Here is a 25,668-nt window from a genome sequence, read left to right as displayed (position 1 = left end):
GCCTGTCAATGAACCTGAACGTCCAAATGTACTTGATGTGAAAGTACAACAGGTCACACATCAGTCGGGGTGTCTTATCTGGAGAGCGTGCAGGATTGAATCAGCAAAAGTCAATTTGTTTTGGAAGCTTATCTCCTCTCTCTGCTCGTGAAATTATATCTTAAACTGAACTCTTGCAAAGCAAAATACATTATCGCTGCCGGTCCAATAATCAGACATGCTTTATGAAACGGCTGCTGGCGGTAAATCATGAGTGACGTGGAGAGTAGCCATAGAGATTGTTTTTCAGAACATAGAATGGGCAAAAAAAATGTCCAAAGTATTCCATCCTGCACTAGGAAGCACCAGAAACAATGGAGGGCATAAATGGGGCCTCAACCATTCTTACTTAGAGATAATCTAACATACCCCACAGATCTATTGATACGGCTGGAATTTGATTTTACATTTTGTCATGCTACAAATATCTCAGGCATATAGATGAGCATCTCTAAATATCAAATTGTGGCAATTAGATTTAGGACTGGACTTTGACTAGACCATAAAAGAATATCTTATGATGTTTGGGTGATAACAAAGATGTTTAAGTATTGATATTTTTCTTGTTATTTATTTTTATTCATTAGGTTTTATCTTATTTTCTTCCGTCCTATGGGTGTTATTAAAGTTTTTGTGTTTAGTTCGTTTATGAATGTGTTCTCTTCTTGGTTCTTTTGGATTTTGTTTTCTTAGAACAATGTTGTTTTTCTCTCCTCTGATTTGTTGTCTTTTTATGTTAGTTATTCAGCTTCCAGTTTGCTCTTTCCAATCACCTGATTTAATATAATTTTCTTCTTATCCCTCATTATTTAAACTTGCTGGTTTTTATGTCCATCACTGGTTCCTTCTGTGACACTGGCTACGTTTCCAATACAAGCTTGCATAAAACTTTGTCAATATTTTTGCAAATGTCGAAAAAAATTTTTTTATAATTTAGAATTAAATAAGAAATGCAATTAAAATCACATGTGAATACTTTTTGGGTTTTTTTTTGCTGTTTTTTTTAATAATAAAATATGCTGCGCCATCATCCTCCAATTACTTCCTGGTGTCTTCTTCTTTGTGGTTTTCGCTAGCGGCAACATCCGGTTGTTGATCATGTGATGTAAGTTTCTACTGCAGTTTGACGAAGATGACAATTTTTCGGCCGAAAAACAACCTCATCCTAGAGCCAAAACTTTTTATCGAAAAAAGAGAGTTTTGAGTCCATTAAGCAAATTTATTTTTGAAGTGTCATAATGCACAATTATATGGTCAATGGAAATGCAGCTACTATTTGTTTCCTCATTTTCCAGTCTGTGTTTTGGTCCTGCTTCCACCACACCAACCATAGCAGACTGCCCTTACAAAAAATATCCCATGAAAATCACATGTGATCACATAATCCACCAAAGAAATCACATGTTTTCACATGTGATTTTCATGTTATCACATGTGGAAATGTGTGATTCACATGAATCACATGTGATTTTACCACGAAACGTTCCAAAATGACACGTATTCATGTGCTTTCACATGTGATTCACATCATTCACATGTAAAATTTGTGTGAACCACATGTGATCACATGTGAAAGTCACTTGTGATCTACATGTGATCACATGTGATTTTCAAGGGATTTTTTTGCAAGGGTTAGTTTTCTGCCTATAACCTACTGAATTAATTTAATGTTAGAAGTCTGGCTTTTTGCTTTTTTTCCCTGCAGCTCAAAGATCCAAGCGCTTCGCTTCTTAAGAAATGACTGGAATGTGTTTCACCGAACTGTTGTCCTCCTGCCTATCAACCTCTCGTATTACAAAGACTTTGTTTGCATCTCAGCTGGGTTCTGTTGACAAAACAGTAACTTCATTATAATACACATTAGCATGAAAATGACCGGCACAAGGATGCAAAATTCCAGGAGATGGTCTTTGTTCATTTCCAAACTGAGGTTTTTCTAAAGCACTTTGAAAAACACATGTCTAATTGTAATGAGAACATTTCAGTCCCTCTGAAGTGTAGTGGAGGAGTTTTCTTCTCAGTGTGAGATGGAGCTGTTTGACTTCCCTAATCTGACTCAAATATTACTTTTTACAAGTTGCCTTCACTGTGTCAGACCTCCTGGACTTGCTAGCTGTGTAATTCTGTAAGCTAGCAAGTCTGCAGATCCCACACATCCTGGACACAGGTTGTAGCGATGTAAACTTTCATTTGGATAAAGCAGCCGCCACAGAAGCAATTTCTTCCCCCAGCCTGTTTCTATGACGATCACACTAAACACTTTACAGCCAAAGCTGTCAGCTACTTCACTGTGAAGCAAAATAAGCATATCTACACTGTCACAACAAGGAATCTTTTTTAACTTAGAAACAAATGACTGCATTATCCTTTCATTCTTATATATTTTTCTCCTCTGTAGTTTATACATTTGTATTCAGTGGCTGGACACTGCCACACATTCCAGTCATTTCTTGGCATTTAAGAAGAAAGTGATACTTTTTTTTCCTTTTTCTTTTTTACGCTTGAAGGCATTGTAACTGTTTTTCTTTTATAAAACCGTATAAGCCTAATTGATCTTATTTTATTTTTTATTTTTAGACGAACAACTTTGCATCTAAGCAGCTTATTTCCATACAATTGGAATTGTTGACAAAGGAACGTGTTTCATCACCTTTCCATTGGATTTTCCTTTTTTTTTTTTTTTTTTTTTTTTTACCCTAACCTGTTTATCGTGCTGACATCATCGCATGACGCAATTTAGAGGTGAAGTGATTGAGCAGTAGCGCACGCGGCTATTTACCACACTAACACACAAAACGCGCGCGCCCGCACCCATGCACCCGCGCGCTGGACCCGCTGCTCCTAATTCACAGTAGCAGCGGAGCGAGAGGCCGAGAGAAGCGCCAGGAAACCTACAGAAAAAAAAGGTAATAAACCGAAATACACGAACACGTCCGCCTCAGGTTTCAGCCTGAGTTTAATTTATTTGAATACATTAAAGTTTAAAGTTTCCCTCCTCGTGACCTTCCGGTTTGTTTGCAGGTCTTCGAGCAAAGTTGTGTTGTAAGTCTAGTCATAGATGACCCATCTGCTGTGTATTTTCGGAGTCTTGTCCCTTTCAGAGTAAATACGACATGCCCATCAAAATACGTTAATATTATTTTCACTTTGAATGTTTAGATTCGTCTACAACGATTTATTCTTTAACACCTCAACTCTCATATAGTCATAACTTTTTTTAAAATACTAGTCTTATCGTTATCGGGATTATGAGATCTGAACATTAACACAGGCGACAGAGATGATTTTACAGCACTACTGTAATGTTTTTATTATTTAAAGTTGTTGGTTTGAAAAGGTTTATTAAATGAAAACACTCCAAACATGTTGAACAACAATTCCTACGTTGAGTACAGTCTTCTAAAGAGACGCCAGAAAGAAGTGTCTGAGTGACCAGGGTTCTCTCTCTGTGGACTTAATGAAATAAATTCATTTCAGAAATTAAAAACTTTGTTTACTGCTGTCCGAACCAAAATATTTTTCTAAATGTATTTATTTATTTTTCTTCATTGAATCATACCTAAAACCAGGCTGTTACTATAAAACCAAACATCTGGGTCAAAACTCAGTGGTTACATCAGGACAGCTGCTGGTAATTTTGCCCCCAGAGGCACAATTTCACAAATTCAGTAAGATCTACAAACAGAGGCACATTTCTAATTTTGAGACAAAAGGTGTGTTTAATAAATGATATTGTGTTATTGACCTCTGTTTCTCATGATGGCATGTTAGAGCCACTGTAGATGGAACAAAAAAAGTAGGAAAGCACTTTGAAATGCCTTGTTGCTGAAATGTGCTATACAAATTAAATTTGATTGATTGATTAATATTAAATTTCCACTGAAAAGAAATCTCAGAAATTTTAAAGAAAAATACATAGAAATTTCTCTGATTTTGTTTTTGTATGTTTCTGAGATTAATCTAAAAATATATTGGGGTTTTTCTAGCACATTTTTGACTTTTTAAACATAGAAATTTCCTTGTTTTTTCTAGATATATTTCTGAGACTAATCTCAAAAGTTTGGAGGTCTTTGGCATAAATGTACTCCTCTCTTTTTTTCTGTCTACAGTGGCCCTAGTATTACATCATTTGGTCAGCAGTTTCTTCAGCTTGGAATAATTAGTGAACTCAAAAATGATGGAAAACAACGTGGGAAGAGTGACATTTGCATTAATTCAGCCCTGCTGTTTTCATTGTTCTTTAGAAGAGTTTAATAAACTTGTGTGCGTTTTAGACTCGACTGAAACCTGTGGAAGGAGTGAGGAGCAACATCTGTACGAATTCTAGCATCGACGATTTAAAAACACCTCCAGGAACGGAGCAGGAGAAGACTTCATGTTGACAGAGTCTCCTTACTCCCTACGTTCTGCTGCACTTTTCTTCCAAGGGGAGAGTTGGGGCGTTAGGAACCGTGGCTGACCCGCGGCCATGCACCGCTTAAGGACTGCAGTTGCGAGGCTTGGGCCTTTAGCTGCTGCACAGACACCCCAGAGCGCGCCACAGTCCCGACTGTTGGCGCTGGAAGGAGGTGCAAGGACATTTCAGCCTGTGAGGAGCCTGAGTGCGTCTGTGGCTGCTGAGCCTTTTCTCAACGGAACCAGTTCCAACTATGTGGAGGAGATGTACTACGCCTGGCTGGAGGATCCTAGGAATGTGCATAAGGTAGTGAGGGTTTATGAGATGGCAGCTAATGACCAAAAACTGACGTTCCATGTGTTCAAAACTGTGACAGGGAAGATTATTTGTTTAGCCTAACCAAACAGGTTATTAAAATTTTTAAGTGAAGCCGCCAAACACACTTAATTATTCAGTAGCTAGATAATAATACATTTTTTATTTTATTGGTTTTTTTTTGTTTAAGTTAAAAGTTTTAGATGCAGGTCTGATATCACCATAGTGAAGGATGGGGAGGATTGTCATTCTGACCAAACTGTGCTTTGCAGAATGAGTGAAAGATGATTTGTTGCGATAAAGAAAACTGAGTCTAGGCCTGTTGTGCCAACAAGTTTTACTGGACGATAAATTGTCTTGGAAGTTATTGCAATAAACAATAACATTATCATTTTGGGAACATTATAAGTAAAATAATGGCAATGTAACAAAAATCTCAGAGATCAATAAACTTTAAACTCTAATAAACATGTAACACTGGAACTGGAAGACATTATCCAAAATAAATAAACAAAACAACAGAAACAACAAATGAAATGAATTATTATTATGAATTAGTCTCTAGAAACAAAATTGTCCTTCATAAAAGGGTTTAGTTGAAACCATGAAGACTTTTATCATCTAGTTTTTGGTAGAAAGAGAGAAAAGAGAAAGACAGTACATCATGCAAATGGAAACTATAGAGTTATTTTTAATTTATCATGCAGTTGATTTATTGCTTATTGTGACAGGTCTAAATGAGTCTTGATTTGAAGTTCAGTCATATTACCTTGTATTTAATTAACGTAATTTTGAAGCATTGCAGCTTCTTGTGGTATATTGTGGAAGAATCCCATGAAACATGATTAAAAATAATAATACTACGCAGTAGTCATGTTTGTACACATTAGAACTCAAAGCTCATTGTTTAATCACAGGAATCTTCTGACTTTCCCTCCAGCTGCTGACTGGAAGCGTCTCTGTTAGTAGCCTCTGCCTTTCTGGCAAAATTCAGGGAACGCTAGTCTCTCAGGAGCAAATGACCTTCTGCCCTGGATCTGCTCACTTGTGCACATTTGTCATCACATCCAGTCTGAGCCCTTTGCACTGATTGCATGCAAACCGAACTGAGATTTCGGGCACTAACGGATGAATGTCCAGGATGCAGTGGGCTAAAGTTTACGCAGTTGACTTTGATCCTCCAACTGCTTATTTGTGAGTGCATTTTTATTTAAGTAGAAACTCAGAATTAACATTATTACAGGAGGGAAGCTTCTTTGTTGAAGAAAATAGTTATTAGTTAAAAGGTCACCTTTCTTGGTAATACCTCAAATTATGTTACCATAGCAATACATTTTGTTGTGTTGGTGAAAATGATGAGAGCTGACAGGAACCATGTTATTATGACGCATGCTGAACAAGACAGCAAAAACATCAGTGCAGATCTTCATGTCTATCTCATAACTGCTTGAGATTTAGAAATAACACCAACTAATTATCACATCTAGAACTTGAAGCACTGCTTGTGCTACTTTAAGTAGGACAGTAAAACATTAGCTGTCAGTTAGCTCATGAACACCACTAAATGGATTAAACTACATTCAGTGAACAGACTTTTACAGTGGGGGAATTGTATGTCATAAAAGGTTCAAACATAGGCTTTGAACTTGCAATCTGTTTTCAGCTAACAAACTGAGCCCCCTGCTGTCAGGGTTCATAGTTTGAGTACAGCTGTAAAGTAACTCGTGCACCGCGCTAACTGTAAGCTAGCATCCAGCACAGAAATCTGATCCTAAAAGCTTCTCACTCCTGTAATCTAATTACTCCCTGCTCCTATTAGAAACTTAGGTAGAGAGTGAGGTTAATGCTCATTAGTTAATGGTGTTACTTACAGTTCATCTAACATCTGATTTGAATGCAAATCTACTTTAATTTTGTAATTCTTTTCATTTTTAATTTTCAACAACAAAAATCTTCAACAACAATTCAAAAACGTAGATAAAACTCGTGAGTTTTCATTGTTACTTTATGCCATTTCACTGGCATAAAGTAACTTATATCATCTTAACCATCAACCATAAACAACTTTGAGGTTGGGAGTAGCTGTGTTCCCCTACTTTGTGTCGTGTTGTCAGACTCAGTCTAAGCCTGTTGGCAGTAAACAAAAACTTCCAGTTACTGTTTACCACCAGGAGATGAGCAGACAAACAGCAGAGGTCATTTTTATTTTTTTTTTCTCCTCACAGTCTTGGGATATTTTCTTTCGGAATGCAAATGCTGGAGCGCCGCCCGGTGCGGCGTACCAAAGCCCTCCGCCGCTCAGCGGGCCTTCTGATGGAGCGACGGGCGTCCGGATGCTGGTGGGACCTCAGCCCAATGTAGAGAAACTGGTGAAAGACCACCTGGCAGTGCAGTCACTGATTAGAGCCTACCAGGTAAACAACAAACACTGTGGTATGATAAATGTTGTTTCAGATCAATATCAAATTTACCTGTATCTTATATTTACAACTGTTTCTACTACATTCATAGCAGAATTTTCTCCACCGTAATAAATCATTGCATTTTTAAAGGCTTTATAAGTTACAGAAAGGCAAAAACATTATTGCAAACGTATGTTTTCAATAGCTATGCACAGATCCGATATTCATATTTGTATCGGTCCTGATACAAATTTATGACATAAATAACATAAACAGACATTTATGTCTGTTTAAAAAAAATTCATCTGTTTTTCTGTATCGGATCGGTATCAGCCAATAATAAACTTCAGATATAGGAAGTTAAAAAAAAAAGTGAATTGGTGAATTTCTAGCTTTCTCTCTGTTTATTGTTTAATCCTCACTAAAAGGATTGAACATCCTTTTAGTGAGGATTAAAGTTGCACAAAGGTCATTTTCATCTGGGCAAACACAAAACTTTTCAGAACGAAAGTATTTTGTTCAGGCAGAACGCTGGTTCCAGGTAAAACAGGCAGCTGGTTAAAAGCCTTTAACCCACTTCTGATATGAGGACAGAAAACTGGGCCAGCCATGTTGACATCATGAAGGTGACCTGCTGGAATGAGTTTAGACATTCTAACCTCACCGACCCTCATCTGCCTTTCTGCAGGTACGGGGCCATCACATAGCCAAGCTGGACCCCCTCGGTATCAGCTGTGTGGACTTTGATGACGCTCCGTGTACTGTTGGCTTTCAAAATGTTGGTGAGAAAAACAGCCCTGCACAATCCGTGTTACATTTCACTTCACTAAGCGTCTCTCTGACTCCCTTTTGAATTTGGGGCAGTATATTTAGGATCTTAATTTATTTAGTACTTTCATTTTTATGAGCAAAATGTATGTTCTGCTAGAACTATGTACCTGATCTCTAGAGCATTTACACAGGGGGGCTGAATATGTATATATGTATATATATATATATATATATTCTTCCTCTACTTTGTGTTGTTCTATGAAATGAAATTCCACTAATAAAAAAAAAGCTTCATTAAACATTTCATTACTTTTGCGTGGCGCTGTACATTACAAGTCTTATTAGTTTACTGTGTTCATGGAAACAGAGATTAAAGTAGTTAACGTTTTAATAAATAATGTAAGTTTAGTTCTTCACCTAAATTTAAATCCTATTTGTGATACAAACAGTAACGCTGCATATCAGCCTGACACAACATCACAAGGTAAAAACATAGTGGTGGCAGCATGAGGCTGCGGGGATGCTTCCTCTTCCTCAGGGAGAGGGGAATGTTCAGTTGATGAGACAAATTATGAAGTTAAATAGGTGACTCCTACATTTATTTCACACTATCTTTGAAATAAATGTTTTTTAATTCAGTGATTCATTTGTTTTGTGTCTGTCACTCAACACTCAACAAAGATCCAGTAAGACAGCAATAAATTATTTCAGAATTCAACCTTTGGCTATAACAGTAATTACTGAAGCCCAGAAAGTGTCAGTAAATAAAGTCTTTATACAGGAAATTAAAATTTTCTAGATGATTTGCAGAAGTAAAAAAAAAGAGTGCACACATGATCTGTTATCATACCATCAGGGTATGGTTGTAATAATTTGAGAACATTAATTACTGTAGATTATGGCTTATCTGAACTTATAAACCCTTGATGTGATTTTATGGAACAATTATTTTCTATTAAGCAGCCCAGATAAATCAGAAAGATAAACACAAGCTTCCTCACTGCCTCAAAACCTGATGCATTATCAACCTAAACTACTACTTCTTGTTGTCATTCTGATTATTATCAGTGGTAGTGATGTTATCATGAATATTTCATGTATCACATGGACTTGTGCTGCTCCAGTTGTTTTAGAACATCCTGTACAGAAAGCCATGTTCCCTGTGAGATAAGACTATGTTCTTGCTTTATGATGCTCTGGCTTCATGATGATGTCAGCAGTTCAGTCAAAGTACAGCTGTGCAGTGTGTCCTCTCACAGCACTTCGCTTCTGTCAAGACTGTGTGTGTTTTCAGTTTCACCAAAGTCAGAATGTGAGAGAAATATGTGAGTTTGCTCCTCAAAAAAGCAAAAAGCAAACTGGTCCTGTAAACAGGAAGTATCCACCTGACTGTGTGAAAGGTGTGTGTTTGCTGTTCAGTGTCACACATGTTGTCATTGTTCCCTATGAAAAGGCCCGGTGTCTCTGAGTTCACAACCTGCTGATTCCTCTGACCTCTGATTGGATGTTTCCACGCTCACTTGTGGTTTTGTTCATTTTCAGTGAGAGGGGTCACTGAGGTCAGCAAAAGGTCGCTGCATTATCTGGCCTCTGAAATGAAATGTGTGGCGTTCTACTGGATCCTTAACCAGCAGTTTGTGTGTTTGTCACTGAATGATCCGTGTGTTCTGATTGGTCGATGTTGTTCAGCTTGTGGCCCATCTTCTGCAGTAATCACCCGGAGAGAAATTATTCCATATTATTCTGACAATAATTTAGGATTAGTGAACTATTACATTTTTTAGCTTCTCGGCAACAAGCTAGTTCAAAGTACTTTGCATCGTAAAATCACAAATGTTTCAAAATCAACCCTAAACAGGTGGGTCTTTAGTCTGGATTTAAAGGAACTCAGTGTTCCGGCTGCTTTACAGTTTTCTGGAGGTTTGGTCCAGATTTATGGTGCACAGAAGCTGAATGCTGTTTCTCCAGTTTGTGGTAAATTTTTCCATGTTTCCAGGAATCTTTAAAGAAAGTGATTAGGAGCTTGCAGATCCATAAAGTTAATATTTGAGTTGTTAACATAATAAATGATTACCATAGAACCTTGAGGAAACTTTCTGGACTTTCTGTTCCTTGTTAAGTGAGTTATCTCATGGTGTGATAAAGAAAGTTTAGATCAGGGTGTCCAAAGTGCTTCTCGCTGGACATTTGTAGTTCTGTGCTGTCCACTGTAATTCAAGAATGGTGCGACTGTTGTGTTCTGTGTTTTCCTGTGTTTATTTTGAAGTTTCCTGTGTGTCTGAGTCTCCGTGTTGTCCTGTCTTCCCTTGATTAGTTCCCAGGTGTGTCTCGTTCCCTGATTACCCTCTTGTGTATTTAGCGTCACCTGTGTGTGTCTGTGTTCGTCGGATCCTTGTCTACGTCTACGTCAGTCTGTGTACGTCCGTTTATGTCTAGGTACGTCTAGTCCTCGTAAAACCTGTTGCTACCTGTAGTGAGCTTCAGCCTTCCGCTCAGCAGTGCTGCCAGGTCTGTGGACTGTGTTTTCTGTTTATTTATATCATTCATTAAAACTCCTCTCACCTCATCTGGGTCTACTGCGTTTGCCTCACCGCCACCAACACACCGCTTCATGACAGAAGGATCCGACCAAGCTGAACGGTGAGGCACGCACAAACCACCATGGACCCAGATGATATTAAGGAATTAACGGAAACCATACGGGAGTATGAGGCTGCCATGGCCAAGCCGTACGCGGCGACAAAACGGCTTGGATTCGCCATCCGGTTGGGTCTGTTGCTGGATTACTGGGTCCCACGTTTTCCGCTTCCTGAGCTGGTGGCATTGCAGAGGGAGGCAGAGTGGGAGCGTGAGGCAGCGCATGCTGTCATGGCTGGAGAACCGCTGCCTCCCAGACCCAAGACTCTGTCCTCCCGATCCACCACCCCCGTTCCGTCGCCTGAAGAGCCAGCAGCAGACCCTCCGCAGCCGGAGCCGCCAGCAGACCCTCCGCGGCCGGAGCCGCCAGCAGCGCTTCCGCGGCCGGAGCCGCCAGCAGCGCTTCCGCGGCCGGAGCCGCCAGCAGACCCTCCGCGGCCGGAGCCGCCAGCAGCGCTTCCGCGGCCGGAGCCGCCAGCAGCGCTTCCGCCACCCGAGCCCGTTCCTGCCGCCGCTCCAGCCGGCGCACCCGAGCCCGTTCCTGCCGCCGCTCCAGCCGGCGCACCCGAGCCCGTTCCTGCCGCCCAGCCCAGCAGCGACCAGCTCCCGTTCCTGCCGCCGCTCCAGCCGGCGCTACAGAGAGTGCTTCCCCCGAGACTCCTAGTGCTTCCCCCGAGACTCCTAGTGCTTCCCCCGAGACTCCTAGTGCTTCCCCCGAGACTCCTAGTGCTTCCCCCGAGACTCCTAGTGCTTCCCCCGAGACTCCTAGTGCTTCCCCCGAGACTCCTAGTGCTTTCCCGAGACTCCTAGTGCTTCCCCGAGACTCCTAGTGCTTCCCGAGACTCCTAGTGCTTCCCCGAGACTCCTAGTGCTTCCCGAGACTCCTAGTGCTTCCCCGAGACTCCTAGTGCTTCCCGAGACTCCTAGTGCTTCCCCGAGACTCCTAGTGCTTCCCCGAGACTCCTAGTGCTTCCCCGAGACTCCTAGTGCTTCCCCGAGACTCCTAGTGCTTCCCGAGACTCCTAGTGCTTCCCGAGACTCCTAGTGCTTCCCGAGACTCCTAGTGCTTCCCGAGACTCCTAGTGCTTCCCGAGACTCCTAGTGCTTCCCCCGAGACTCCTAGTGCTTCCCCCGAGACTCCTTGTGCCTCGTCGCCGCCTGCGCCCCAGAGACTCCTTGTGCTCCTTCGCCGCCGCCTGCGGCCCCAGAGACTCCTTTGTTTGCTCGTCACGCCTGCGGTCCTAGAGACTTCTGCGCCGCTGGACGGCCGCCGGACAGCCTCCGTGGTTCCCGCCTCCCGCGCTGGACGGCCGCCGACCGCCTGCGTGGTTCGCGCCCTGCGCCGCTGGACGCCGCCGGACCGCCTCGTGGTTTCGCCTGCGCCGGGACGGCCGCCGACCGCCTCCGTGGTTCTCGCCTGCGCCGCGGGACGGCCGCCGACCGCCTCCGTGGTTCCCGCCTGCGCCGCTGGACGCCGCTGACCGCCTGCGGGTTCTCGCCTTCGCGCCGCGGGACGCCGCCGGACCGCCTGTGGTTCTCGCCTGCGCCGCTGGACGGCCGCCGACCGCCTGCGGGTTCTCGCCCCTGCGCCGCGGACGGCCGCCGACCGCCTCCGTGGTTCTCGCGCCTCTGCGCCGCGGACGCCGCCGGACAGCCTCCGTGGTTTCCCGCCCTGCGCCATGGAGGCCGCCGGACAGCCTCCGTGGTTCCCGCCTGCGCCGCGGACGGCCGCCGGACAGCCTCCGTGGTTCCCGCCTCCTGCGCCGCGGACGGCCGCCGGACAGCCTCCGTGGTTCCCGCCTCCTGCGCCGCGGACGGCCGCCGGACCGTCTCCTTGGTTCCCGCCTTCCTGTGTTTCCGACCGAAGTTGTTTTGTTTTGTTTTTGGACTTTGGACCCTCGTGTCTCCGCCTATTTGATAGGTTGTTTTTCTTTTTCCATAGACTCTGGCCCCCCGTCCAGCTCCCCTCCACCCACCCTTGTTGTGTTTCAGTTTTTGGGCGTCTGGGAGCCGCCCGTTAAGGGGGGGGTACTGTTGTGTTCTGTGTTTTCCTGTGTTTATTTTGAAGTTTCCTGTGTGTCTGAGTCTCCGTGTTGTCCTGTCTTCCCTTGATTAGTTCCCAGGTGTGTCTCGTTCCCTGATTACCCTCTTGTGTATTTAGCGTCACCTGTGTGTGTCTGTGTTCGTCGGATCCTTGTCTACGTCTACGTCAGTCTGTGTACGTCTGTGTATGTCGAGTCCTCGTATCGCCTGTTGCTACCTGTAGTGAGCTTCAGCCTTCCGCTCAGCAGTGCTGCCAGGTCTGTGGACTGTGTTTTCTGTTTGTTTGTCTCCATTAAACTCCTCATCTCACATCATCTGGGTCTGCTGCGTTTGCCTCACCACCACCACAACACCATTTCATGACAGCGACTTTGGCCCCACATGAGGGGTTGGAGGGATATGTGGCTTTTATTCCTGTGAGAAGTCATATCAGCGGGAGTCTGTCAGTGAATGTTATCTTCCATACTAGATAAGATAAAGGCAGAAATTCTAAACGTTTCTCTGTATTTAGTTTCTGTTTCTGTCTCAGGTTTGCCATCCTTCTTTAGATCAGTTCCTCTCCACATGGCTCCACTGATCTGGTTTAAATTCAGTTCGATTCTGTTTCCTGTGCCTCTTGTTGGCTCCAGGTTTGTACGGCCTGACTGAGGGTGACCTGGACAAGGTGTTCCGGCTCCCCGCCAGCACTTTCATTGGCGGCAATGACAGCGCTCTACCACTCAGAGAGATCATTCGCCGCCTTGAGGTAGAGCTCTGATAAGTGCACACACAGATTAAATCAGCTTTGTTTGCATTCATAAGGTCTCTGTCAAAAACAACTTGGACATTTACTGGAGCACTTTTATATTAATATAATTCTACTTTACAGGAATATTTATGTACATTCCAGTGACGTGCTGTCAGGAATGACTCACCTGTCATCATGGACGAAAAATATAATGATAAGATAAATTTCTATTTTCACCCGGTATTTTGTACTATAAAGTACATATTTTTCATTTAGCTTAACCAGTTCTGATGATTTTTCTCTTCAAAATCACTGAATCTTTGTATTTTCCCATTCAAATGCTCGGAAGCGAAGCAGGTGAGATTGTGCAACACCTCGCTAACTGCACTGGCTGCCATTCTATGGGAGCATGTTCATCCTTTCTGTACGTCGTCAATAAAATGGTTAAGAAACATTTAATGTATGAACTGATTTTCCATAATTTAGTTCAGGTATATAGTGTACAATGCTTTTTTTGTCAATAACTGTAATGTGTTTCGTGTGCTGAGGAGCGACAGACAGAGAACAGATTCGAGGAGAGGCAGGCAGTTCTCTTGCAACTATGTAGCTATGGCAACAAGTCTGCGTGCAGCTGCGCTGATACAGAGAGCGAGAAAGAAGTGGTTTTGAGTTGTACTTTAACGGTTTTTCACTTTTCTGTGGAGCACAGCATGAAATTAATAATATCTACATGTCCAAGTTTGATTGAGTTAACGGAATTATTCTACGGCGGCAGCGCAGCTATGGATGACATGCCTCTAGCATTTTTGCCCTCTAGCGTTGTCTGCATGCGCCCAATTTTCTTATGTAAACAATAACATGCAGGGGGCCTATATTTGTAAATCTGATTATGATTAAATCAGTGCAATACCAGCTATGAACCTCACCGCACGTCACTGGTACATTCAGACTCTTCTCAGACTTATACGTTCAGTGGCCTTAACAGCACGACAGATGGTAGAAATATGCTTTTTCTTCTTCATTAAAACCTTAAAACTTCTCCACATTCGCTATTGGAAAAGATCTGTCAACTCTCAGCAGAGGCAGAAATTAGGAAGAAAAGATCATTCTAGGTAAGGCATACCCTACGCCAGGGGTGCCCAAAGTCGGTCCTCGAGGGCCGGCGGCCTGCATGTTTTAGTTTTCTTTCTGGTGGTAGTAACAACTTCCTCAGCATGTCACTGTCCTTCTTAGGCCTTTTAACGGCCCATCGTTTGATCCAGATACGTTAAACCAGCAAAAGAACTAAACCATGCAGGATGCCGGCCCTCCAGGATCGACTTTGGACACCACTGACACCACCGACCAACTTCACCAGATAGGCTGTCAGGTGAAACCTCCAAGACAAGAGAAAGAGAGGCAATCCTACAAACACCTGGTGATGAGACATCAAGGAAAACGTCAAAAAGAAATGCAATGCATGGAACCAACTAGACAAGACGGTCGAGGACAGAAATCTCTGGAGTTCTACCTTTGGCGGCCCATGACCTGTTACTGGACGAAGGGCAGAACAAATGATCCAACAGAATTTGGAGAAGCTTCCAGATGGAGCTGGACAATATGGCTGAAAAATATATTACGATTTAAGCATTTCATGTCAATCAAGTTCAATGATTATTGATTAGGTTTTTTTTGTTTGAAATATCTGAATTACTGCCCAACTGGTGATGTGACCTCTCTTGTTTTATTTAGTTTTCACTTTGTTTACTTTTAATCAGTTATGAGGCAACACAGCAAAACCTGAAACTGCTGCTGCGCAAGTTACTAAACACATTGTTGCTAGGCAACCAAACAATGAGTTAGCTAGTTGATGCCACCAACCTTGGTTAGCTCGCTGTGAGAGGTTGAACAGCTAAAATCTTTCCTCTTCCTACATCACCCAGAATGCTGTTCAGTTCTGGAGTTCAGTGAAAGTATTGATTATTAACATTGATCATATGTCTATCTTGACATGTGTTGTTACTGATTTCTTGTCCAGCCCTATTTTCAGAAAGTCAGGAGAAAAAACCCCATCAACAATCCTGTAGTATCCATCCACCATTAATCTATAATCCAGTCTGTCTCAAACCAATACATGTTCATGTCTGTGTTTTCTAGATGGCCTACTGTCAGCATATCGGGGTGGAGTTCATGTTCATAAATGACGTGGAACAGTGCCAGTGGATCCGACAAAAGTTCGAAACTCCAGGAATCATGCAGTTTTCCTTGGAAGAGAAGAGGACTCTGCTGGGCAGGATGATCCGCTCCACCAGGTCAGTCTGTCGGTTCTACACGCTCTGAGTCCGAAGGTAACGGAGCCAGAGTTCTGAGAAGCGTCACAGCGGTCACAACTGTTGGCAGGTTTGAGGAGTTCCTTCAGAGGAAGTGGTCTTCAGAGAAACGCTTCGGCTTGGAAGGCTGCGAGTCGCTCATCCCAGCCCTGAAGACCATCATTGACCGGTCCAGTCAGTGCGGGGTGGAGAGCGTGATCCTGGGAATGCCTCACAGGTACAGACAGACACACCTGGTGTCCTCTAACGCACACAAGGAGACTTTTTATTCTCTTGCTGTTCACCAAGCTGAAGCCTGTAGAAGAAACTTAATGGATTTTTCATACACTCTCAAAAAAAGTATGAACTTCTTCATGTTTTGTCATGAAACAACTGTCGTGCATTATATGACATGCGCATAATTTTGAAGTGGAAGAAAAGTGATTCATAATTTTACATTTTTTCAATTTTTTACAAGTACAGGGGAACCTCTAAATACAAATTTAATTTGCTCCAAAAAACAGTTTGCCCCTTAAAAAAATCCCCATCCATGAAAATGATTTTCATGTTCACAGATTCTTCACTTAAATGTCACTAGAGGCACCATATGATGCTTCTAAATGGTTTCTAGATGGTATGTAAAGTATAGCGTTTTCTTTTATTTCTTGTAATGTTGCAAATTCAGCAAAAACATTTTTCTACAAAGTACTGACCCATGGTGACTGAATGCGAATGTGCTCCACAATTTAAATATTTTTTAGTGAAAAAAATCTTTAAAAGCTATGTAGCATTATCCTTCCATGCCATCACTGTATGCCCTTTGTATTGGTCTTTGTATTGGTCTTTGTATTGGTCTTTCACCGAAACGAAAAGAAAAAAGGAAATAAAAAAAATGAAAGACACTGAAGTTTGTTGTTGTAACATGACAAAATGTGATCTGGATACTGTGCTGGGAGGCAAAATGAAGTATTCTCATTCCTGTGTTTTTGTTTTTTTTCCCCCATGATTCTCTTCAGAGGGAGGCTGAACGTTCTGGCCAACGTTATCCGGAAAGACCTAGACCAAATCTTCTGTCAGTTCGATTCCAAGCTGGAGGCTGCTGATGAGGTTTGCACAACAAAACCACTCACAGACGTCTGTGCAAACGTTAATGAAACTGACTCCAACTAATTACATGCTTTGAATGTTTGCATTTATATATATTTAAATATATATAAAAAGATTTCTTCTAAATACCATGGATTTAACACAAAAATGTGTTATTGTGGAATCATTGAAAAAAACATTTTATACTTATTTTTCTATTGCATAGAGGCCAGAAACATCAGGAATCTCTGGTTCTTCTAGTTTAGATTAAGACATCAACCTGGTTAACTTCCCCCATATTGTAGTACTTTCAAACCAACTTGTTATTAAAATAAACACACGTAAAAGCATCTTAGCACAAGGACAAATTTAATCAGAAGAAATGCTTCCTCCAAATTGGAAAACTGACTTATGGATCACAGTGGCTTAAACACATGAGCTGTAACCGTTTACCGTCTGTGTTTAGGGCTCAGGAGATGTGAAATATCATTTAGGCATGTATCACAGGAGGATGAACCGAGTCAGTGACAGGTACATCACCCTGTCGCTCATGGCCAACCCGTCCCACCTGGAGGCCGTGGACCCAGTGGTGCAGGGGAAGACCAAAGCAGAGCAGTTTTACTCTGGAGACACCGAGGGGAAGAGGGTGAGAGGCCTAACCAGTTCATGAAAAGACAGTTTCATGAACTGTCTTTCCATGACAGTTCATGAAAAGAACTGTCTATAGGTTGTGAATTTGGAAACTGTTTCAGGTGATGTCTATTCTGCTCCACGGAGATGCTGCGTTCGCAGGCCAGGGCATTGTGTACGAGACATTCCACCTTTCGGACCTGCCGTCCTACACCACCCATGGCACCATCCATGTGGTGGTGAACAACCAGGTATTCACTTGTGAACTCTGAAGGAGTTAAAGAATGCTATTCACCAGAAGACATGCAGTGGAGAAATGAGGCCTCAAGGCTTTTATTGGGTTTATGATGGACGGCTCAGTCTGATAAATCAAATGCCTTGAAATCCTCGTGTCCTCTGTTACCTAAAAATGGAAAATCTGTGTGTTTTTTGTAACTGTAACAACAGGCAGTGTAATTCAGAACTAGGTCTCATCCTGAGAAATGCTGCTAGAGTAGGAATACATGTTGTATTTGGTCGATGCAAACTCCTCAAAACAACCAAAGGTTTGACTTTACAGAGGAAACCGACCCGCTTAATCATGACAAGTTTTGTTTTTCTGAGGAAGATTCATTAAAAGAGCTTTTCAGAACCAAAAATCCTCAAAGTCTGCAGAACATCTACACATTAAGTTACATATTATTTTAGGTTAACAGACTGTAACACTGCGTTTAAAGTAAATTATTTTTGAAGCAGGACAGATTTAACAGGGTGAACATGGAATTCAGAATAAAATAAATATAATTTTTCATGTTTTTTATTTGGTCAAAGTAGCTAAGTGTTACTTCAGTAGTGAATAAGTGCATTTAAAATTATGCATTACTATGTTTTCTTTTGTCTACAGTAGTAAAATAATCCTGTAGGTTCTTCCTGTTTATCTCCTTAGCCACTGCAACTTACTTTTTTATTTTTTTATTATATCTACTAAAACACAGTAAAAATAGTGACATATTTTAATTTAAATACGTCACTATTTTGAATTCTATAACTATGCAGATTTTTTTTATGGCCATGAATATGCTAGGTGCCCTTCCCTTCCCCCACAGTGCATAAAACTTGGTGTCTTATGCACTGTTCATGATGATTCCAATTGGACTGAAGAAGTGTAATGAAACTTAATTTAGCCAGTAACATAAAACCATATTAGTTTATGCCAAGCTGTCAACCAAGCAGAGACATGAAAACACCTGACAGCCTTCTCTGCTTCCTGCAGATTGGATTCACCACAGACCCCCGGATGGCTCGCTCATCTCCGTACCCTACAGACGTGGCCCGAGTCGTGAACGCGCCGATCTTCCACGTCAATGCAGACGACCCGGAGGCCGTGATGTTTGTGTGCAACGTAGCGGCAGAGTGGAGGAACACGTTCCATAAAGACGTCGTTGTAGATCTGGTAAATGTTTAAGCAAATGTCTGCATTTAAAAAATAAAAATAAAAAATGACATCCCTTTTAAACTTGTAGTTTGGAGGAAAAGGTAAGAAAAGCCATTAACAAAACTTTTACAACCTGAACGTTCAAGTCAGAAAGTGTTGCATGCGCCATGGCAGAAATGAAGTTCCTGTATCTGTCAAACTTATTGCTGTAAATATTAAAATGATAGATCCATAGATCATTACACAATAACTCAGAAATCATGAGAATTCCCAGTCCCATATCAGGACAGGGTTGTTATCGACTGTTTCTGCTGCAGGTTTCTTACAGACGCAACGGCCACAACGAGATGGATGAGCCGATGTTCACCCAGCCGCTGATGTACAAGCAGATAAAGAAGCAGAAAGGAGTCTTGCAGAAGTTTGTAGAGAAGCTCGTTGCCGAAGGAGTCGTCACCACACAACAGTACGAGGTAACGCCACCAGCATGCCTGTACGCTGTATCACTTTGAGGATGTGATTTTTATCTATCCTAAGCTTTAAAAAGGCTGAAATTGAGTTTTAGGTTTGAACTCCACATTTTCATTCATGAAACAGAAATGCAAACCTTTTTGACACTTAGGAGGAAGTAGCTCGATACGACAAAATCTGTGAGGACGCTTTTGCTCACTCCAAAGACGAGAAGATCCTCCATACCAAACACTGGCTGGACTCTCCCTGGCCAGGTAACTTGTTTCTAGGAATCATTTAAATGTTGATTTGTGTCATATTTTTTCACAGTAAAATGATTTGACCTATTTCATATAGATTACATGTATATTTAGTGTTAATGCAGTCTGCTAATGCATCTGAACTGAGAAAATTACTTTCTTTTTGTCTTTTTTCATATTTAATGATCACTGAAACTTGCATGCTATGTGAGTGTCTTCAAATAGTCAGATAATTAAATGTTAAAATGATCAGAAACCAAGTCGGACTCCACTGCTGTTGGAATCACCTCAAGCTTTTGGCATGCTGTGGTGAGTGGATCTTCCTCAGCGCAGACAGAGTGTCTGCGTAGTGTAGCATGGGATTGAGTAAGGTTAGCATCAGGTCGCTGTTGTGACATTTGAGTAGAATGTGTGTAAGTGTGAGGGTTTGTAGCAGTGGTGTGGTATTTATGGTGTCTCTCAATTACAACACTCCACCACTGAGTTATTATTATTTTTTATGTCTTTTGTCTATAAAATCTTTAGGTTTTTTCACTCTGGATGGTCAACCTAAAACTATGAGCTGTCCTTCCACTGGTATTCGAGAAGACGAGCTCTGTCACATTGGAAACATCGCAGCCTCTGTCCCGGTGAAAGATTTCCTGATACATGGAGGTATTCTCCATCACTACATTAGGACTGTTAGAAAATATTGTGAATTAGCCTTGAGCCTTCCTGTTTCTGCTTTTTGGATCACGCCGCAGGGTTGAGTCGGATCCTGAAGGGACGCGCAGATATGGTGAGCCAGCGAGTGTGTGACTGGGCCCTGGGAGAGTACATGGCCTTCGGCTCACTGCTCAAAGAGGGCATCCACGTGCGTCTCAGCGGACAGGATGTAGAGAGGGGGACGTTCAGGTAACAACAAAACAGCATGTTTAATGGTAAATACTGAGTGACATGGTTTATTTCCTCAACACTGACAGTACTAGCCTGGTAAAAAAACCAGCGTCTTGTTCTGCGCTTCACTTTGAGGGTCTGGACTCTCGGCTGTTGAGAAACGATTGCTTCCTGGAAGCGTGGACTCTCACGGAGTTTTAAATGTTACCCAATCGCTAACGTGTCATGAGACACTTTGGTGCTATGAACTTATTGGAAATGATCTGCGCTGTAAACAACCATCGTTATGAAGAGAGAAGTGTCAAGCTGAATGTTAATTCAATATTTGGCCAACACAAACGTATTTGTTCAGTTCCACTGCTTCCATCGCTAAAACTGGCAGATTCTAATTCTAAAACAGTACAGAAAATCAATGTCATGGTTCACAATTCCTCCTTCTCTTCACTGATTCCGGAAATCGGCAGAGGGAATCCAAGTGAATGGGAGAATGCACAAACTGAGCTGCGAAGAGAGATTAAAATCAAATGGAATTAGACAAGAATACAATGGCCAGACTATTGCAATGCAGTATTGTCCTCAAGAAAACGAGAAAATTATGTTATTGGTAAAAGTTAAATGTTTTACTGCTGGTTGTAGATCAACTACTCTGGTTAAAGGTAACTGGGTTTGATTTGTACAAAATATACACACTGATTAAATTGGTTGGAGGTGGATTTTGTGTTGGCCACACATTTTACATCACAATATATCCCTCGGATTAGATTACATCGTTTTATGTGAAAATCTGATTCTTTGACCAGCGATCAAATTCAGGACTTCATAAAATGCTAATCAATGAAAATATGCTAAATACACACACAAAAAGCTAATGGTATGTTTTATGTATTCTTCAACAAAAAGTTGGACACAGATCCTCATTCTTTCAACTAAAACATATTGTTTCATATCTTTGGTCACAGTGTGCTGTTAAAGAAATAAATCAAATCGTCTTTACTCTTTTTCACAGCCACCGACATCACGTTCTCCACGACCAGAACGTTGATAAGAGGATCTGCATCCCGATGAACTCCATCTCCCCTGATCAGGCTCCTTACACCGTGTGCAACAGCTCCCTGTCTGAGTACGGAGTCCTGGGTGAGTGGCACACCGACCGGCAGCGCTACAAAAAGTCACAATTTACACATTTGACACTGTTATTTCGAACATGACAGAAGTATAAAATCACACACACGAACAAGGAATGGGAAGGACACTTATTTTTGTACAGTAATCTTAACAACCTGGAAAGGAGTAGGAAGGAGTAAGAAACTTATGAACTCCTACCCCATAAACTCTTATCACATTAAACATGATTTCCTTCAGTCATACGATGGCGTCTGTTTTTATCCCGTCTGTGCAGGTTTTGAGCTCGGCTTCGCCATGGCCAGTCCCAAAGCTCTGGTTCTGTGGGAGGCCCAGTTCGGAGACTTCCACAACACGGCTCAGTGCATCATCGACCAGTTCATCAGCTCCGGACAGGCCAAGTGGGTCAGACAGAACGGCATAGTGCTGCTGCTCCCCCACGGCATGGAGGGCATGGTAGGAACAAACACACACCGCCTGAGAACATTCTGGGTTTTTCTTCTGTATATTCAGCTTCTAGTATATTCAGCTCAGTTCAAAGATACTTTATCAATCCCAAAGGGAAATTAAATAAATAAGGCCTCTTCATTTTATTCCGCAGACACAATGTTTTCTGCATTCTACTCTTTGTGTCTCTTGCCCACATCCAGGGTCCAGAACATTCATCTGCCCGCCCTGAGAGGTTCCTACAGATGTGCAATGACGACCCAGATGTTTTTCCTGTAAGTCTGTGTCCCTATAAAAGGACACTAAAGACTGGATGTGTTGACATGATCTAATGTTTTAATTTGTTGTAAAGTCATGTCAACTATTGTCTGCGTACGTTAAACAGAGATCTGACATCAACATTCGAAACTGTTGCTTTTTGCAAATCAGGTTTTTATTATTTTCAAACTTATTACATTTTTTTAATTTATTAGAAAGTCACTGGGGACTTTGCGGTGCATCAGCTTTATGACTGTAACTGGATCGTGGCCAACTGCTCCACTCCTGCAAACTACTTCCATGTCCTGCGCAGGCAGATCCTGCTGCCCTTCAGGAAGCCTGTGAGCGACTCTCACCATGAACCGCAGCTCCGAGTTAAAACCATCCAGTTCCTAAAGCTCAACGTGTTCTTCTTCTTCTCTCTGCTTTTCAAACAACAGCTCATCGTGTTTACTCCAAAGTCGCTGTTGCGCCACCCAGAGGCCAAATCGAGTTTTGACAACATGTTGCCAGGTAAGAACTGATTTTAAAAAAAAGGAAAAAACATCCAGGAAATGATGCCAATGAATTAAAGTCTTGGTTTTAGATTATGCTATATTTTCTCCCACCAGGTACCCACTTCCAGCGCCTCATCCCGGATGAGGGGCCCGCAGCTGTCGGCCCCCAGAACGTGAAGAGGGTCGTTTTCTGCACAGGCAAGATTTACTACGACCTCATCAGAGAACGTAAGAGCAGAGGCCTGGAGGATGCTGTCGCTGTGGTCCGCATCGAGCAGGTGATTGGTTCCGCCTTCGCTTCACCCAACCGACTTCATCTCCAGGCCTGGATCAACGCCGCAGCAGATTTAAAGTCCTGCTTGTGTGATGTTTGCAGCTGTCTCCGTTCCCCTTCGACCTGGTGAAAGCCGAGGCCGATCGGTTCCAGAACGCCGATCTGGTTTGGTGTCAGGAGGAGCATAAGAACCAGGGTTACTACGACTACGTCAAGCCCCGCCTCCGTACGACAATAAACCGCACGCGCCCCATCTGGTCAGTTTTACAGAATATAAGGTGACCTGGTGTGAAGCAGTCCACACCAAACCAATGCAAGAATGGTAGAAGTAATGAGATGCAATATGCAGTGCTTAGCAATAACATCGGGGGGATTTATAACATGAAGTAATGCATGACTGTGAAATGGAAGATGCATGGCTGTCAATGTTTTATTTTTACAAATGGGAATCTGAAAAGTGTGCCATGCGTTCATTTCCTTTATTCTCTTTTTCTTAACCACTACATAAAATGTGAAAGTCACATAATGAGGAAATAGCACACAGGTAAGTGCACAGGTAATCAGTGGTACCACTGTGTCTCAGTGTGGATGCTGCTGCTTGGTGTAGGCCTCAGAGGATTGTTGGTGAACAAACAGAAAAGGTGCAAGAAAAATTGATTCTAAATAGAATCGGAATTCCAAGTCCTGGGAATCCCGAATCCACTGAAAATGCTCAAAAGTCCATTTGAAAATGCTGCTCCTGTTTGAGAGCATAAGAACAATACAGAAAATATTTTACAACACACTTTCGGACACTCAAATATGCATTCCCAGTAAACTGCGTATCGCATTACGCAGTACTTTTGAAAGACTCCACATGGAAATCCACAATGGCCAAAATTAGTTGTGGGTTTGTGATGTGACTCGTTCTTTCATACTCTCATAATTATGATTTTCTTCCATTGTTAACGTCAGGTATTTACCACTTCTGGTTCCTTCTGGTGCAGAATTCTGACGCACGCGTCACGTCGACGAGGTGAAAGTCGGATCAAATGCGCCATGACAGTTTAGGCTGTTTGAAAACAATCCGATACGCGTCTGAGTTAGAACCACTTCTGGAAGTATCCTGGTGTCTTAGGAGCCGCCTCCCTAGACATGTAGGACCGATCAACACAAGGTCGACGTAAACGAAACCCTTGAGTTTCTGTGTTGACCTTAGTGCCTGTGTGTTTGTGCAGGTATGCAGGCCGTGAGCCCGCCGCAGCTCCAGCCACTGGAAACAAACACACTCACCTGATGGAGCTCCAGCGTTTACTGGACGCAGCCTTCGATCTGGAAACTTCCCCAGGGAAACTGTGACGGCCCCAGAACGCCACAGCCCAGACCGGACTGTTTTCACTGTTACCATGAGGACTGTGTGTTCACATTGAGACAGGAAAACCACAGAACCGCTGACTCATTCATTTATTGATTTTGGTGAAATATTTGCAGAATAACAATAATCAGTTAAAGAATATTTAACTATTAAAAGAAAGGTTGTGTGAAAATCTAAACCTCAGAAACTAAGACAAGCGATCAGTCAGATTGGTGACATGGTAAAAACTTTCATTTGTGTGGCTCTCTGTCAGAACTGTTTGCCTCCCAACTAGCAAAAATATGAATGATTGTTTTTAGGGAATTTGACTGAGAAAAATCAGGTAGAAGAGGGGTTTTTTAGAAGTTTTAGAGATGCTGGACAGAAAGAACTGATTTATACTCAATAACTTTGAAAAATTGCCAACTAAGCATTTAAGGGACAGCATTATGCAAAATGGTGTAGTCTCAGAAAAAGCAGGAGCTTTTAAAGAGATAGAGGCCCAACAGCAAGGTGTTAAATTACAAAGTGAAATTTTTTAGAGTCATATCTGATATCACATTTTTATAACCACTGAAGGTAACATAGTTACCTGATTGTGCTATAAAATGATCCTATGTGCCTGAAAAACCCTTTAACTGGATTTTGGAATCAAGATTACAGGATTCAAACTTTTACTGATTCAAAGCCAAAAAGCAACTTAAAGTCTTTTAATGAAATGTCTAAGTGTTGGAATGACTGCTATTCAACTGTACTTCCCCCTCCCCCACCTGTTGCTCTGCTGTCAGTGTTTTTTTTTCCCTCTTACTGAGTAAAAGCTGTTTAAAGTTCACCTTGCAAACTCCACATCTATGCAGCAGCCAGCTACATGTTAGCAAGCTAACATCTCCTCAGTAGGCTCCAGTATGGCAAAGAAATGATGACATTTTGCACAATATGTTCACTTATTTAAAAAAAACAACAACACTAATACTGCCACTTTTTCACTTTACAGTTTGTCTGCAGCTGATGTGTTCATGTGCTTTAAAAAGAGCTGTTAAAATGATCTGCTCATGTCAACACCAAAGGCTGAATTTAATCTCACCACTTAGGAGAACAGTTCGACTGAACCCTTAAAGTTCTAAATATCTGGTTTAGCTTAAAAAACACCGATATATGGTTTATCTGTGTCATGGATCAGAGTATCAAATACATGTTGTAGGCAACACTGTTAATTAACATGTATATATCATTTTAACAGCAGAGAGGATATTTTGTTGCTGTTTTGTTATGACTAAAAGCAGTCAGATCTTTTTTTTCCCCCATTTTTATTTGAAAATGTTTTTTGTTAATATCAAGATCTACAGCTGCGTACAGCTAACTATGAGGTGAAGGTTTCTAGATAAAAATGCAACACTGAGCATCAG

The 25,668-nt window shown here is 42.1% G+C and overlaps 1 protein-coding gene across 1 annotated transcript; it reads left to right on the top strand.

Moving 5' to 3' along the window:
• The first annotated feature begins 2,834 nt into the window (after positions 1 to 2,834).
• ogdhb (oxoglutarate dehydrogenase b) lies at positions 2,835 to 25,666 on the top strand. The gene is made up of 23 exons (XM_044144874.1): positions 2,835 to 2,945; positions 4,314 to 4,741; positions 6,976 to 7,164; positions 7,841 to 7,934; positions 13,233 to 13,348; positions 15,467 to 15,621; positions 15,710 to 15,856; positions 16,635 to 16,725; positions 17,171 to 17,350; positions 17,457 to 17,585; positions 18,587 to 18,766; positions 19,066 to 19,218; positions 19,368 to 19,470; positions 19,981 to 20,109; positions 20,199 to 20,349; positions 21,338 to 21,465; positions 21,731 to 21,909; positions 22,104 to 22,175; positions 22,374 to 22,499; positions 22,599 to 22,671; positions 22,770 to 22,933; positions 23,032 to 23,186; positions 24,147 to 25,666. Exons 2-23 carry the CDS (start codon positions 4,508 to 4,510, stop codon positions 24,265 to 24,267), a joined length of 3,069 nt encoding a protein of 1,022 aa, XP_044000809.1. The 5' UTR covers positions 2,835 to 2,945; positions 4,314 to 4,507; the 3' UTR covers positions 24,268 to 25,666.
• The last annotated feature ends 2 nt before the right edge of the window (positions 25,667 to 25,668 follow it).

The sequence above is a fragment of the Gambusia affinis genome, linkage group LG17, assembly GCF_019740435.1.
Source record: "Gambusia affinis linkage group LG17, SWU_Gaff_1.0, whole genome shotgun sequence".
Taxonomy (NCBI): Eukaryota; Metazoa; Chordata; class Actinopteri; order Cyprinodontiformes; family Poeciliidae; genus Gambusia; species Gambusia affinis.
This window is presented reverse-complemented; position numbering and strand designations above follow the sequence as displayed.

What these genes read in the sequence shown, in the direction of transcription:
- ogdhb (XM_044144874.1), top strand. Translation starts at nt 4,508, where the DNA reads ATGCACCGCTTAAGGACTGCAGTTGCGAGGCTTGGGCCTTTAGCTGCT. An exon ending in ATCCTGGGAATGCCTCACAG is followed by an intron (nt 15,857 to 16,634) that starts GTACAGACAGAC and finishes GATTCTCTTCAG; the next exon opens with AGGGAGGCTGAACGTTCTGG. An exon ending in CCCACGGCATGGAGGGCATG is followed by an intron (nt 21,910 to 22,103) that starts GTAGGAACAAAC and finishes GCCCACATCCAG; the next exon opens with GGTCCAGAACATTCATCTGC.